Source organism: Ambystoma mexicanum, chromosome 1p, assembly GCF_040938575.1.
Source record: "Ambystoma mexicanum isolate Mex_15411 chromosome 1p, UKY_AmexF1_1, whole genome shotgun sequence".
In the NCBI taxonomy this organism is placed as follows: domain Eukaryota; kingdom Metazoa; phylum Chordata; class Amphibia; order Caudata; family Ambystomatidae; genus Ambystoma; species Ambystoma mexicanum.
The window spans coordinates 1,296,536,932-1,296,552,174 of record NC_090921.1 but is presented as its reverse complement, the minus strand read 5'-3'; the positions used below and the strand labels follow the sequence as shown (position 1 = coordinate 1,296,552,174).

At 47.0% G+C, this 15,243-nt stretch overlaps 1 protein-coding gene across 7 annotated transcripts in view; it reads left to right on the top strand.

Moving 5' to 3' along the window:
• The window catches only part of PPFIA3 (PTPRF interacting protein alpha 3), an 841,741-nt gene that overhangs the window by 387,834 nt on the left and 438,664 nt on the right, over positions 1-15,243 (top strand). For all 7 annotated transcript variants that reach the window (XM_069605740.1, XM_069605757.1, XM_069605735.1 and 4 more), the window contains one exon: positions 4,630-4,761. In XM_069605740.1, the coding sequence (XP_069461841.1) occupies positions 4,630-4,761 (132 nt within the window). The remainder of the gene's footprint in view (positions 1-4,629; positions 4,762-15,243) is intronic.

Sequence of the window (15,243 nt, the reverse complement as noted above, 5' to 3'; positions counted from 1 at the left end):
CGAGACCCTACAAACTGGCCTAGATTCTGCTGACAGTATCAGCAGGGCCATGGCGGCAAGTACCACAATCCGCAGGCATGCGTGGTTGAGGAAGTCTGGTTTTGCCTCTGACGTGCAGACCAGGCTTTTGAATATGCCCTTTGACGGTTCTACCCTCTTTGGAAAGAAGGCGGATGACAGTTTGGAGAAACTGCAAACGTCCAAAGCAGCAGCCAAGTCATTGGGAGCTGCTATCCGTCAGAATACCTTTCGTCCTTCGGGATCATCGTGGAGAGGACGGTCCTTTCGTTACTATTCCTCATATGGAAAGGGCAGAGGACGACCGGCTCAAAGAGGCCAAGGAAGATTTACCCGTGGTGGACGGGGTAGGGGAAAGAAAGCCGCACCCGCAGGAGCAGGAGCCACTTTACCTTCGGCAACTGCATCAGCCGCTTCAAAACCACTCTGAGGTCTCCCCTCACAGAACACCAGTAGGGGGCAGGTTAACTCACCATCTGACGGAATGGCAGGCTATTACGTCAGATGCTTGGGCTCTGGAGACAGTGGCCCAAGGTTACTGCCTGCCCTTCCTACATATCCCTCAGAGTCATCCACCGGGGAACAACCCTTTGAAGCTTCCAGATCCGCTCCTCTTGCAGGAGGTTTTAGACCTGCTAGAGAAAGGTGCCATAGAACTGGTACCTGTAGCGGAAAGGAACAAGGGTTGGTACTCCCCCTACTTCATAATACCGAAGAAGGACGGAGGACTGAGACCCATCTTAGACTTACGGGAATTGAACAAATTCCTCCGAAAGGACAAGTTCAAGATGGTGACTCTCTCTCAGATCCTTCAGGCCCTCCAGCTTCAGGACTGGTTGGTATCTCTAGACCTCCAGGACGCTTATTTCCATGTGCCGATCCATCCCAGGCACAGGAGATACCTGAGGTTCGCAATTGGCAGCTCTCATTATCAATTTCGAGTTCTGCCATTTGGGCTAACCTCCGCCCCGAGGGTCTTTACCAAGCTAATGTCGGTTGTGGCTGCAAGTCTAAGGAGGGAAGGGATTCATGTCTACCCTTACCTAGACGATTGGTTGATCAGAGCTGTATCTTCGGAACAGGCTCAGAGACAACTAGATTATGTTTGCCACTTCCTTCACAAGCTGGGCTTCTCCCTCAATTTAAAGAAGTCACAGATGATACCATCACAGAGACTCCAATTCATTGGAGCAGTCCTGGACACTTCCCTGGGAAGAGCCTTGCCACCAGAGGTGAGGGCTCGAGATATTCTGCAGATGGTCATCAGATTTCAGAATGCCCAATATCTCCCAGCCTACGACTTTCTGAGGTTGCTAGGCCTCATGGCATCCTGCATATTCCTCGTGCCGGAGGCTCGCCTGAGAATGAGATCCCTCCAGTGGGCACTGAGAACTCAGTGGTCACAGTTCTCAGGAAGGATGACAGATCTCCTTCGGATCCCGGTCAAAGTAGCCCGAGACCTTCAGTGGTGGGCCTGTCGGGAGAACATCCTGAAAGGAGAAATGTTTTGGCAACCATGGCCGGAGATAACAGTAGTCACGGATGCCTCACTCACGGGGTGGGGAGCTCACGCCAACGACTTGACCATCAGCGGTCGTTGGTCTCCATCGGAGTCCAGACTACATATCAACCTGTTGGAACTGAGAGCCATCAGACTAGCGCTGAAGGCTTTTCTGCCGTCTGTACGGGGAAGAAACGTCCTAATAATGACGGACAATACAGTGGCCATGCACTACCTCAACAAAAGAGGAGGCGTAGGCTCACTACCACTGTGCAGAGAGGCGATGCAGCTCTGGTTTTGGGCAATTCAGGAAGGAATCTCTCTATCGGCAATTCACCTAGCCGGAGAGAAGAACTTGACAGCGGACGCTCTGAGCAGGCAGAGCACAGTCTCTCACGAGTGGGAGATAGCTCAGGAAGTCCTTCAAGAGATCTTCGCCCTTTGGGGAACCCCTCAAGTGGATCTGTTCGCCACCAGTATCAACAGGAAGTGCGACAGATTTTGCTCAAGGGAATTTCCCCCGAGAGGAGCTCTAGGAGATGCGTTCGTAGTGGACTGGGAGTTCCCACTTCTGTACGCGTTCCCTCCGGTCCCTGTCATTCCTCAAATGATCAGGAGGTTGAGAAGGTTTCGGAAGACCATGATCCTAATTGCCCCGGATTGGGCCAGGAGAACGTGGTACCCGGACCTTCTAGACATGTCCATCTGCCCTCCAATTCGACTGCCATACAGAGAGGATCTTCTCTCGCAGAAGGAAGGTCAGGTTCTCCATCCAGCCATCAAGACCCTCAACCTTCACGCTTGGTGTCTGAAAGGTTGAGGTACAAGGATTGGGACCTTCCGGATGATGTTATGGAGGTGTTGCTTTCGGCCAGAAGGCCGGCAACTAAAACTCTATACCGCTGCCGTTGGAACAAATTTTGCAGCTGGTGCAGAGAAAAGAATATTGAACCCTTTTCTTGTGGTACACCTATGGTGTTGTCATTCTTACTTTACCTGGCTAATTCAGGCCTACAGGTTGGCACAATTAAGGGCTATCTCGCAGCGCTATCAATCTTTAAGCGCACTGCAGAGGAGCCTTCATACTTCAAAATTCCATTGGTAATACAATACCTAAAAGGATTAACTAATGTTTATCCCCCGAAACCTTTTCAAGTTCCCTTATGGGATTTAAACCTAATTTTAAACTTCCTAAAGGGTGCCCCTTTTGAACCACTACACTCTTGTTCATTGAAGCTTCTCACCCTCAAAACTGTTTTGCTAATAGCATTGACATCTGCTAGAAGGGTTAGCGAGTTGCAAGCCTTATCGTGTAAACCTCCACATACAATCTTTTACAAGGACAAAGTTGTTCTTCAGGTGAAGCCTAACTTCCTCCCGAAGGTAGTCTCGGAGTTTCACATCACTCAGAAGATTATATTACCTTCTTTCTACCCTCCTCCTCATCCGGGGAAGGAGGAAGAGAGACTGCACAGGCTGGACCCTAAGCGAGCCTTGAGCTTTTATATCAGCAGATTGGCTAAGATCAGACAAGCAGACCAACTCTTTGTAGGTTATGCAGGACATAAGTTGGGCCTTCCAATAACAAAACAAACCATCTCCAGATGGATTATTTTAGCCATTCTGGAGTGCTACAAATTGGCAGGAAAGGAGCCTCCTCAAAATCTAAGGGCTCATTCTACCAGGGGTATCGCAACATCCTCAGCCCTTCAAAGAGGGGTGCCAATTCGAGATATATGTGCGGCTGCCACATGGTCGTCCGCACATACATTTACCAAATTCTATAGCCTGGATTCCTCCTCTAGTCAAGAAACTAGATTCGGCAAGGCTGTGTTACACTCTGTCCATTCTGGAAGGGTAACATAACTTTTATTACTCCCGCCTCCAGTCACAATACCACTGCTATGGGAGTCTATCTAAGATAAGGAATACGTCGGAGGACACAATCCCTTCGAAGAACTAGTTACTCTTACCTTGTAACGTTCTTTCGATGGGATGTTCCTCCGACGTATTCCTTATCGACCCTCCCATCCATCCCCGCAGTATGACTTCCTGTGGGTTTGCAGCCTATGCTCCTTCAAGGTGATTAGTCTAATCCAAAAACATTACTGGGGACTACAAAACGGAACTGAGCAACGGACGCTGCGCGCGGCCTTTATAGGCAGGATGACGTCGACGTCGGCACGGAGGCCGTCGAGGGTCATCGACTCGGCGATCATCGACGCGCAGCGCCCTCTGGCGAAAAAATTTTCCGAGGCCAGCAAAGCTGAAGGATTTCTATCTAAGATAAGGAATACGTCGGAGGAACATCCCATCGAAAGAACGTTACAAGGTAAGAGTAACTAGTTCTTCACTTGCATGCCGCTTTCTAAACTCCCTAGAGGAGATGGAAGTGTGTTCAATAGGCTGTGAGATCACTTGGCCAGCGCGGAGCTCTCCTGACCAACCCTTTAGGTTTTCTTTGCAACTCTGGCCAAGTGAAATAGGAGCATTTAACAAAAATATGTACGGAGCAGAAATTATTGATCCTTAAAGAGAACGTCCAACCCAAATAAATAAGCAACACTGGAAAATAATCTCCCCTGAAGCAGGATGTCTGAATGATAATTGTGTGTGTTTAGGGAGGTATAAAGGTTGGGAGAAATGAGCATTTTTCAAAGTACTGCCGGAGAAGGAGTCAGGAGTGATGTATTGGAACAATCAAATTTAGTTACGATTGAAGAGTATTGGGACACGCTTGACATGTTGCAACATTTCAGTCTTGTTATATTTTTGGTCTTCCAATTTCTTGAGCCCCGATAAGATTACACATTTTGATCCTAGGTATATGGGTGTAGTTAAATGTATCTTTGTTAGCTTTGTTGGTTTAACCTGAGCTGTCGTGGTGTGCCCTGAGCTACCTTGAAAACCCTGGTACTGCCTTGGTTAAACCTGCACATCCTCAATAGAACGATGGTAAGATCAGACACAACACTGAATTTCCCTGGTGAGGGCTGAGCTTGTTTGACTAGCCTTTTGCCCCCGTTTTTGATCAATCCGGAGCTCCTTTGTCTTGCACACCTTTCCTTTGAGGTCCAATCTTGTTTTCTTACATATGTCTGTCTTTGCAGGCCCGGCAGCGAGAGAAGATGAATGATGAACACAACAAGCGCCTGTCTGAGACAGTGGACAAACTCCTGTCCGAGTCCAACGAGAGACTGCAGCTGCATCTAAAGGAGAGGATGGGGTCTTTGGAAGAGAAGGTATACTCTTGTAACCCCAGGCTTTCAAGGTCACCAGCAGCTTGCTTTTTCCACCTTCAACCGCAGCATACATTTTTCCTTGTTAACATTTAAACCAGTTACCATGTGCTCAGTTCAGCTAGTCCCTCATGCTTTTTTCACCAGTGACCATATGCTCTTAGCCCCTTTACTCAATTGTTTGACACATACTGTTTTAAGCATTCACCACCTTCACTTTTAACTAGTCATCATTAGTTCTTCAGTGGCTTATCATGTGGCCCCAAGAACATCACCTTTACATTTTCAACCCATTGCCAAATGCCCTTCAGTGTGTCATTTTCAGGTTGATTACTTAATGTGCTAGAAGCATGATCCTTTCACAGCCATCTCCTCAACCAATCCTAAATGATGATGTCGCTGAATGATCATGGATTACTAAACGTTCATATGCACAGTCATAATTGCTCTACCTTCTTCAGAAATGAACCATCCAACAGTGCATGATATACCACCAGCCATCCCCCCTTTGTGCTGCAAAGTCTATTGCAGAAGAAGCTCTTTATGAAGATACATTATATAGTTCAACACATGGCAGCCACCCGCCGCCCCACACACACATTGCCTCCAGCATTTCGCAAAAAGCCACTGCATTGCATTTGTGCTCCCACTGTTTTTCTGCATTTTTCATTGACAATATGTCAGTGCTGCAAAAGAGGGCAAAGTCCTTAACAGTTCTACATGTGTACAGTGGTGGCGCTCTGTGCTGTCCTATGATCGTACCCCAACCCTGAACTCACATGATGGGTCCCTAAATCGATGCTGCCATGCTTCCCACATTATGCTCTTGTGTCCCCTGTTTATACTACTGTAATTCCCAGACCGACCAGACTGTCACCATGGTCCCTTGATTGAGTCTTAAGGGTTTCCCAAAACATCAAGGCCCTGTTACCCCACCCACCACTGAGTATTTTCAGCTTCATGTATGCTGTGCTAGGGGCTCCAGACAATTTACGATTGTTCCCCAGGGTTATCCAAGTGTTCTCCTGATTAGCTATGGCTACTCAATGGTGCCCCTGCTCAGTCTGAGGAAGAGGAGCACATAGACCACGGGTTTCCTGAAGAGCCTCGGCTGCACCATGTTTTCATGACAACCACTATCCAACTAGTTAACGTTTAGGCACTGTATTTAAATATGTTGTGCGTGGGTTTAATAAGACATGGGGCCTCATTACAATAGTGGCGGTCCGGAAACAAGGCTGCCGGTAGGCCTACCGGCACCATTGTTTCCGGACTGCCACATTCTTAGTCTGCCTGTCGGAGCCTCTGTGTCCAAAAGGTCTGACCCTACTGGACATGGTAGACTGGTCACGGAAGCACTGACACCGTTAGCAACAGTGCTGGTGCTTCCGTGTCCTGACTCCCAGAGTCGGACTCTATGGGAATGGGGACTTAACAATTTACCGCTACCTGACTTTCCGGGGCACTGGGGTTGTAACCTCCCGGTGGCACCAGGAAGTCGAGTAGCGGTAAATATTTACGGGTCAGGCGGCATAGCACCGGCACGGTTACCGCCAGACCCGTAAGGAGGCCCATGGTGTTTATTTGCCTCTTGAGGCCTGCACTTGAAGGGTTTCTGGCCATCCGTTTCACAAAGTCTGATTTTGCGCAGAGGACAGTACTGGGCCTCATTAAGAGTTTGCCAGCAAATTAGTGGTAAATCTGCTTATTTACCACCAAAATCCCTGACTATTACCACCTCTCGTCTCGTGATTGAGTGACAGCATGGTGGTGTAGTCCCTGTTTTTGGAATTCCTAGAACTCCATGGTGATGTTTTTTGCGGATTTAACATGGGCAGTAATTCTGTGCAGTAAATAGGACACATTTTGGCGGCAAGGTAGAAGATTTACCTGCAGCTTTTTGCTTGAGGTAAATCTACCACCATACCGACAAAACTCATAGTATGGAAGTGCAGTAACACAGTGCTAATGAGATTTACCACTTCTTTTTTGCCCTGCACCACCATACTCTTAATAAGGTCTAGTGTCTTGTATGTCCTGCACTTCACTCCTTCCCAATTTGTTGGGGCTCTGCTTCTGCGGCAGGCCAGCCTGCAAAACTTCTCTATATAGAGCCTCACATCGCCAAACACAATTTCCTATGTGGATGGTCAGAAAAATGTTCTCCACACCCACCTCTGTTTAGGATTTTGTGGTTGGGTGTCTTTTTTAAAACAATCGTTTTGGTTTTCTTTTAATGTAAGTATTTGTTACAGAGGTTTTTCTGAAGTAGTCTGTACATGGTTTCCACCAAGTTAGTAGAAATTCTCAGTGATGCAAGTGGCCGAGCATTCTCAGGATGCGAGAGGATTTGCAGGCAGTACAGTGAATCACAGATAATCACACAATAGTAGTCTGTCTAGTGAAAAATATAAAGTCATGTGTTAAGGTAACTAGTTTAAAAAATACTAGGGCACAAGTATTATACACATTGCAAAGGGTTTAGAAAAGAGCTGTTATGCAAAGTTTGTATGCAGTACCCTTTGGGACCACTACACACAACTAGGACTACAGGTGTAAGCAAAACCAGCCTTTGGAAGAAAAGTGTACTACACAGTTTTGTGGTAGTGTTGCTGAGCAGCCAGGCTTATCTCGAGAGGGAATGTGAGCTGTAAGGGTGTTACACAGAGGTCTGTAATTACAAATATTCAGATAGACACTTATGCACAAGGTTTCTTGGTTAAACACTTATTCATTTATTTCACAGTCAGTTAAAAAACATTGACTAGAAGGAGGCAATCTATATCACACAAATATATACTTCAGTACTTCACAATATCAGGTTCTGAGGCATTTAAACTACTTTGAAGGAGGAGCAAAATGGCATTCAGAGCATTTGTATCAGAAGCAAAAGGGCATAAGATAATAAAACACATTTTACAGTTACTCTTAAACAGTGCAAATAGTTTGAGTTCACCAGAGGAGTTGATTCAATGCAATAGGCTAGGCCAAAGTCAATGGGCTAAAGTCTTGTATAGGATAAAGCAGTTCTGTAAGTTAAACAGAAAAGTCTTTGCCAAAGTTCGCAGAAGTAGTTTGTAAAAGAAAGATTATGTTGGGTCACAAGCTGATTAGGCCTGCAAGTTGCCAAAGTTTCAAGCACTTTCGCAGTGAGAGGTAAGTTCTGTCGGTCAGGTTTTCACAGTATCTTACAATGAAGAAAAAGATGCAGTTGAAGATGGCTGTTCCTGGCAGTTCCTGCAGATCTCACTGTTCCTGAGCCTCAGTCGTGGGGACAAGAGGGAGGACGTCAGGGGACTCCTGGACTGCACTGGGACCAGTCAAAAAGCTGGCAAAGGCAAATCTTCAATTCTGATAGCTGTAGTCAAGCACACAAACCAAACTGGTGTCCTTCTCCCTGGCTATTTGCTTTCCTGCAGCGCTCTGGGAAAATACAACCAGCTTCGGGAATGGTATCCAGGTGGCTTACGAGTTGATTGGTGCCACCAACTCAAAGGGAGAAGTCGTCCTTGAAGGGCTTCTCTGTCGAGATGAACTTGGAGATTCAGACCAGCAGCAGGGCTTCACTGGCCAAACCAACGGTCCAGGAGTTGCAGCAGCCTTCCTCTTCCAGCTCTTCTTTGGTTCTTTCGTTCCAGTGGTCGACTCTGCCTTCCAAGCCAAAAGACTCGCCTTTTAAACAGTTTTCTCCCATTCATTCCAGCCTAGCTGTCACTCACCCAGCAGGGTGGCTGTCCTTTCCGGACAGTCAGCCAGCCAATCATGCCAGAGTGCATTTGGGTCTCCTAGGAGACTAAGCACAGGGAGTTTCGGGCACCTCCCTCACTCCCTGCCCATCCCAGACACTCGGGCACCAGAGGCCGTTTTCAGTCCTGGTTTGGCACGCAGAGACAAACTCTAGAAGGACCTTTCCAAAAAGAAATGGCTAAAAAAGACCGGGGCCTGTTTAAACAAAGGAGGCTCAGACGCCATCTTGAAAAACATGTCTCCCGCGATTTAACACTACCGGTGTTCACGCTTGAGAAAAATCATGGTAACTTGTTGTAAAATAACTGCCACTAGCCATTTCGAGAGGAAAGGGTAGCATTTGACTGCTACATGAGTTTCCAGACATAGGGGATACTAAGTAACCGCTCCAGCACTGTATTATAAGATGGTGTGTGCTGGGTCTAGGAATTTGGAAAGACTACTAAAGTCAATTTCACTTTACTTTCTCTGGGAAACAGTAGTCAAACCCAGAGAAGGTATTTAAACCTTCGGACAGCCTGAAAGGCTTTCCCTGTGTCACTGACTGAGGGTGCTGTGTGACACATGAAAAGATGATGCCCATGGAGTTGTCTAAAACTCATAACCAAAAAGAAACAAACACATAAAACACATTGATTTGAAAAGTTCAAAGTCCCAAAGTTTAGTAAAAGAGCTGGAGGGCTCTAAGGTGTGAGGAATTGGCACATTTATGAGAATTTTTCCTAACAAGAGCCAACTCCCATTTAAACCCAGTGGGGAAAACACTGTACAAGTTGGTACAGGTTGAAGTACTTGAGGTTTTAAAAAGTGAAAGATCACAAAGCAAAATGACTGAGGTCGAGGACTTTTAAAATGTACTGATAGTCAATAAATGGCTAACAGTCTGTTAAAAAGGTTAAGTTGTGTAGCCACAAATAATGAATACAGCTGACACCACTTACTCCCCAACACATTTTATAGAAGAGAACTCACTGAGGTGCTCAGGAAGCACTCTTGTCTGGTAGGCATATTCTGTTAGCTTTTTCGGCACAACACATTCAATATGAGTTGCAGCTGTCAGAGTGGCACAGCAACAAAACAGAAAAGAGTTTAGGTGACGAGCAAAGTTAGCAAAAGAAACCCAAAGAATGGAATTCTGAAAAACCAGTATTGCAAGGTGTTTGTAACTTTTTTATTTTTCTAATTGGTTAGTCTAGCTTTGTTTTTTGACCCTGGAATATTCATCAGGCATTTAAGTGGTACCTCTAAATGGTTTTCATACGACTCCTGATTTGACACTGTGGTTATCTCTTATTTTCCAGCGTTGTATTTTTCATAGATTCACATGTTTTCAGTATTTCCTGTCATGGGGCGGGAATCCTCAGTATAGCCGAAACATTGCAGTTGAAAGGAAAATGCAGCAATATGTGCAGTTTATTCCCCTCATTTCACGCCACTTTCCCAGGAGCCAATGAGGTGGGAAGGCCTCAGCTCTGCCCATGCAGTGCATCTTGAGAGTTGTAATCATTGGTTGTGTGAAGGGAGTCCCCGGGGCACTGGCCTACTTCATTTCATGATCTGGAATCCAATTGTATAGAAACAGGAGTGGTAGCGGGCCTTGTTGTTCATTTGGGCGAGCTTGGTCGAGTTGGATGTGCAATAGTGCCCTGCGCCGTGCTGCCGGTGTGGACAGGGGCAGACGGGAAGGGGCCTTCGCCTGCGTGGGCCTTAGGCCAGGTGGGCCTTAGGCCAGATGGGCCGGCTTCCGACTCCGGCTTACCTCACGGCCTATGGCTGTGTGAGTGAGATGGTTGCTAGGCAACCAATTTAAACAAATGGCACTCGTGTATCAGCGGCCATTTTGCAATCGGGTGCAGTGCGGCTTTGCTTTCTCCTCGTGGCGCAAAGTCGTTCGGCGGGATCGGTGGGTGCCGTGGTTATTGTGGCACGAGGGACTCTTGCAGGGGTGCTATTAAAGTAAGATACTATAGCAGCTGTGTGTCATCGGATGCTTCCAATACAGGTATTGGTGCAGTCCTGAGTCAGCTGGATGAGAAAGGCAGGGAACACCCAATCTGCTTCATCAGTAGGAAACTGAAGGAACCTGAGACAAGGTGGACAACCATAGAACGTGAATGTTTTGCCATTGTGTGGTCTTTGAAGCAGTTTAGACCATACTTGTATGAATCTACTTTTGTGATTCAAACAGACCACCAACCCTTGAGTTAATGCAGATGAAGAGGGAAAATCCTAAATTGTTAAGATGGTCAATCAGCCTACAGGGGTTTGATTTTACCATTGAACACAGGTCAGGGTGTAATCACCAAAATGCTGATGGTCTCTCCAGAAAGTATGACCGATTGGAGTAAGGAGATTCATCCAGGGGTGGATTAAATCCTCCTGTCCCTTAGTCTGGGGGGGACAAGTGTTAGGGTGAATTCTCAGAAATGTGCAAATTTCCTCCACCTTTGAGACCCCCAGCAACTTTGCTGGATTTTGAGGACTTGATTCTTTTTTTAACCTGGAGAGAGTGTGACCCTTTTTCCCACTCTTTCATGTATTTTAATGTGATTTTGTAAACTGTGTTACTTTTGGTTGTGGAGTCTGACAAACAGGCATCATCTTTTACATTGTGTCACACAGCACCTTCAGTGCAGTGACACAGGGAGATCTTTCAGATTTCCCGAAGGTTTAAATACCTTCTCTTGGTTAAACTACCGTTTCCAAGACCAGTAAAGTAAAATTGACTTTACTTACATTTGTAACTTTCTAGACCCAGCACACAGTATCTTACAGTAGGGTGCTGGAGGGGTTACCTAGTATCCCCTTTCTCATGTGACATTTTGTATGTTACCCTTTTCTCACTGAATGGCTGGTGGCAGTGGTTTCGTTTTAACTACCAAGGTGTGCATTTACCACAGGCTGCGTTTGCAACTGCAGTAAAAATTGCCCTGGTCTTCTTTCTTCGCCATTTCATTGTGGAAAGGTCCTTCTTGAGATTTACTCTGCGTGCCAAATCAGGTTTGGTCCCATTGTTCGCTTCGCCTTTGGCGGGATTCACGAGTGAAGCCCGCCTCTGGCTCCAGGGTGTCTGGGGTAGGCAGGAAGTGAGGGAGGTGCCTAAAACTCCCTGTGCTTAGTCTCATAGGAGACCCAAATGCACTCTGTGGTGATTAGCCGGCTGACTGTCCGGCAAGGACAGCCACCCTGCTGGGTGACTGACAGCTAGCCTGGATTGAATGGGAGAGAACTGAAGAAAAGGCAAGTCTTTTGGCTTGGAAGGCAGAGTCGACCGCTGGACGAAGGAACCGAAGAAGAGCTTGAAGAGGACGCCTGCTGCAACTCCTGGACCGTTGGTTTGCCCGCTGAAGGCCTGCTGTGGTGCCAAAATGCAAAGTTCTCATCGACAGAGAAGCCCCTGCAAGGACGACTTCTCCCCTTGAGTTGGTGGGACTAATTAACTCCAAAGTAAGCCACCTGGACATCCATCTCGAAGCTGGTTGAATTTCCACAGAGTTGCTGCTGGAAACCGTATAGCCAGGGAGAGGAACACCAGATTGTTTGTGTTGCTTTTAAGCTGGTCAAGAGCTCCAGAAAGATCCTCCGGACTCCCAGAAAGCAGGACTGACCAAGCCTGAGCCCCCTCAACAGAGTGCAAGACCCCAGAAGCAAGTAAAGTACGTCTCAACAGCCAGGAACAGCAGTGTTGCTATTTGCGGTAGACATGAGGAGCTGAAACACTGAACAGCCACTGAAGTGAAGTTTGCCGGTTGCAAGTTTTGACCATCCCAGTGCATTGTAGGAGTCCCCTGATGTCCTCCCTCTTGTCCACACGACTGAAGCCCAGGAACAGTGAGACCTGCAGAGCTGCACAGGAACAGGAGTCATCTGCTGCATCCTTTCTTCATCTTTAAAGTTACTCTACAAAGTCTGAGAGAACTTACCTCTTGCTGTAGAGTTGCTTGCATCTTCTACTACTCACAAGTCTAATCAGCTTGTGGCCTAACATTTTATTCTTATTTTCTTTAAAGACTTCTAAAACATTGTGCAAAGACTTTTTCATTTACCTGCCAGAGGTGCTTCATCCCATACATGACTTTGGCCCATTGACTTTGGCTTAGCCTATTGTATTGAATGACTCTTTCTGGGGGGGATCGAAAAGTATTTGCCTGCTTGAGAATATTTGTGGTCTCTTGTATGTTCTAAATAATCTTTTCCTTTGACATCTTACTCCATGATTCTAAATGCAACAGTGATATATTAATGTCCACAGCACCCTAGCAATTGAAGTCACCTGAGGGTGTAAGTAGTGTCTGTGGGCCTTCCCAAAAGGGTATCCACTGATTTAGAAATATTAAGAGTGTATATTTCATGAAGTGTATTTGAGTGTTACTGTTATATTGCTCCCTTATGAAGAAGGCTTATTCTAACTGACTGATAAATAAATTAATAATTGTTTATTCAATAAACCTTGAGTGTAAGAGTTTATTTGAATACTTGTAACTGTAAATCTCTGTGTAACTCCACTACAGCTCAAATTGACCCCTTGTTGGGGTGGTTATCCCGGGGTCGGCCGAGCCGTCCGCAGACCTCTGGGCTGGGAGGCCCCAACTCCTCCCGTGCTTCCCTGAATGAGTATGAGACACACACAAGGAGCAAGGTGGTTCTGCTGTTTATTATAACAACGGCAGGGATGGGGTCTTGTATCGTACGCGTCCGTCCAGACTCTCAATCTTAGTGGGGCTCGCACGCCCTTTTTACAGCAGTATGATGCGCTAGTTGCGTCACCTGGGAAAGTTAGCAAAAAACCTATTGCCACTTCGGATTGGTTCCCCGAGTGGTAGGGTTAGTATAGGATACATATAGAGAAGGATATTGGTGGTTAAGGATGAGTCAGGTGGTATACTTGGGCTGTCCCTACTATTAGATACTTGAAAATCGTTACAAGAAGACCCCTGATGATTGGCTAATGTTAGTGGCGTCAGTGATGAGTCCCCCCGTGTTCTGATTGGTCCTCTCGCGAGCCCCCAAGCCTGGGACCATCGCCTTTCCCAGCTCGCGGTGTACCTGTCACTTGCAACAATGCGTAACTGTGTTTGTGCAGACAACGTACGGGTCTGCTCATAGACTTGTGAGCAGGTCGTTCCCATCGCCGTAGGTGTCCATCTTGCCGCTTCGCTGTTGCAACCTGTGTCCCAGACGTGGGACCCAGGTGACTTCTGTCTCGTGGGTCTGGCACCTTGTCAGATCGGCTTGGTCACGTGTGGAGAGACCGTAGCTGGAGCAGAATTCTGCACATTAGATGTGTATTTCGTTTCTGTGAGCTTGGCTTTTTTTACAGGTGTAACCTTGGCGCGGGCTGGTAGCATACGAGTTGCAACATCGTGGCCTTGGCTATGAGCTCTCGCTGGGGCTCGTTCTGCATGATCAGCACTTGTATTCTTGCTCTGAGAGAGTTTTCATGATGAGGCTCTTGCTTGCGGCCTACTCGGGCCTAGTTCATGGGTGGTGATGCATAATCCATTGTACGGAGGTCGCGGTTTGACATGGCGTCACAAGCAATGTTAGGTCTACATGATGGCGTCACCACTGGGCGAGTGGTGGGAGAAGCGTCAGCAAGCGTATACATGAGTTCTTCAGTTCTTCAAGTGTCTTGCGTTTCTGCATTACTATAAAAGGGCCTATGTGAAAAATAACATCGATGCACGTCAGTGGGTGTGTCAGTCACCTACGTCATAGCACTGAATATGTTCTTCGTGTAGGTTGGTGTGTGAGTGACCAGTGTGCATGGTGGCACGTGTGTTCTTGGCAGTTGGCTAGGTCGTTGTGGCATCTCTAACGATGTGGGTGGCTGTTGTCTTAGTCGAGTTCATCCATGCCGCAGGTGTCGGCTTGAGTCGGACAGGCTGGTGGGCATATCCTTATGCTCTTGAACCAGGGTATTTTGTCATCTGGTAGATAGACGAACTCGTCCCGTGGGGGGTGTCTGGGCTGCGATCCTCTAGGCCATGGTCGTGACGAGATTGGGGGCGAGCTTGTTCTCCCATTCTCCCACTTCACCCTCTTGAGATAAGCCTGGCTGCTCAACACGCTAGCAAACTGTGTAGTACGGGCTTATACCAAAGGTTGGGTTTCCTATACCTGTAGTCAGAGTTGTTTGTGTTCCCAGGGGGTACTGCATACAAACTTTGCCTAACAGTCCTTAAGCAGCTGCAGCGTTCTGAGGTGATTTTGACTTCTGTTTCTATCTGTGTGGTGCAAGTCTCCTCTACAAACTATAGGGGTCCTACAGACAAGATCCTAGAGCTCTGAATTGACACTTCATTTAAGGCTTGGAAGAATTCTCTGAACCCAACCTTGCTGCTGGGAGACTTGAAGTTGGATGTGGAGGAAGTTGTACCAAGGCAAGGTAGACTGACGCATCCAAGGCCCAAACCTCAGCGGGGCAATCCACAGCAGTCACAATGTTTGCCTCTTCAAATCCTGCAATCCCTCCAAACAATAGTTAAGCATTTGGACGTTCGATTGACCCCAAACGCTCCTGAACCTTGACTCTCCTAGAAGCACACCATCAAGCAAGTCTGACGTATTTCCCCACTGATTACCACCCCGGTCGAAGGTCAGATTGCTCATTACAGCAACAAAGGGCATCCATCATCTTTGACAGATGGTTACCGTCAAACCTGATATACTGTTGCACTCTGGAGTTTGTTGTCAATCCTCCAACACATAGACCACAACTTCATCCGGCTTTCTGAA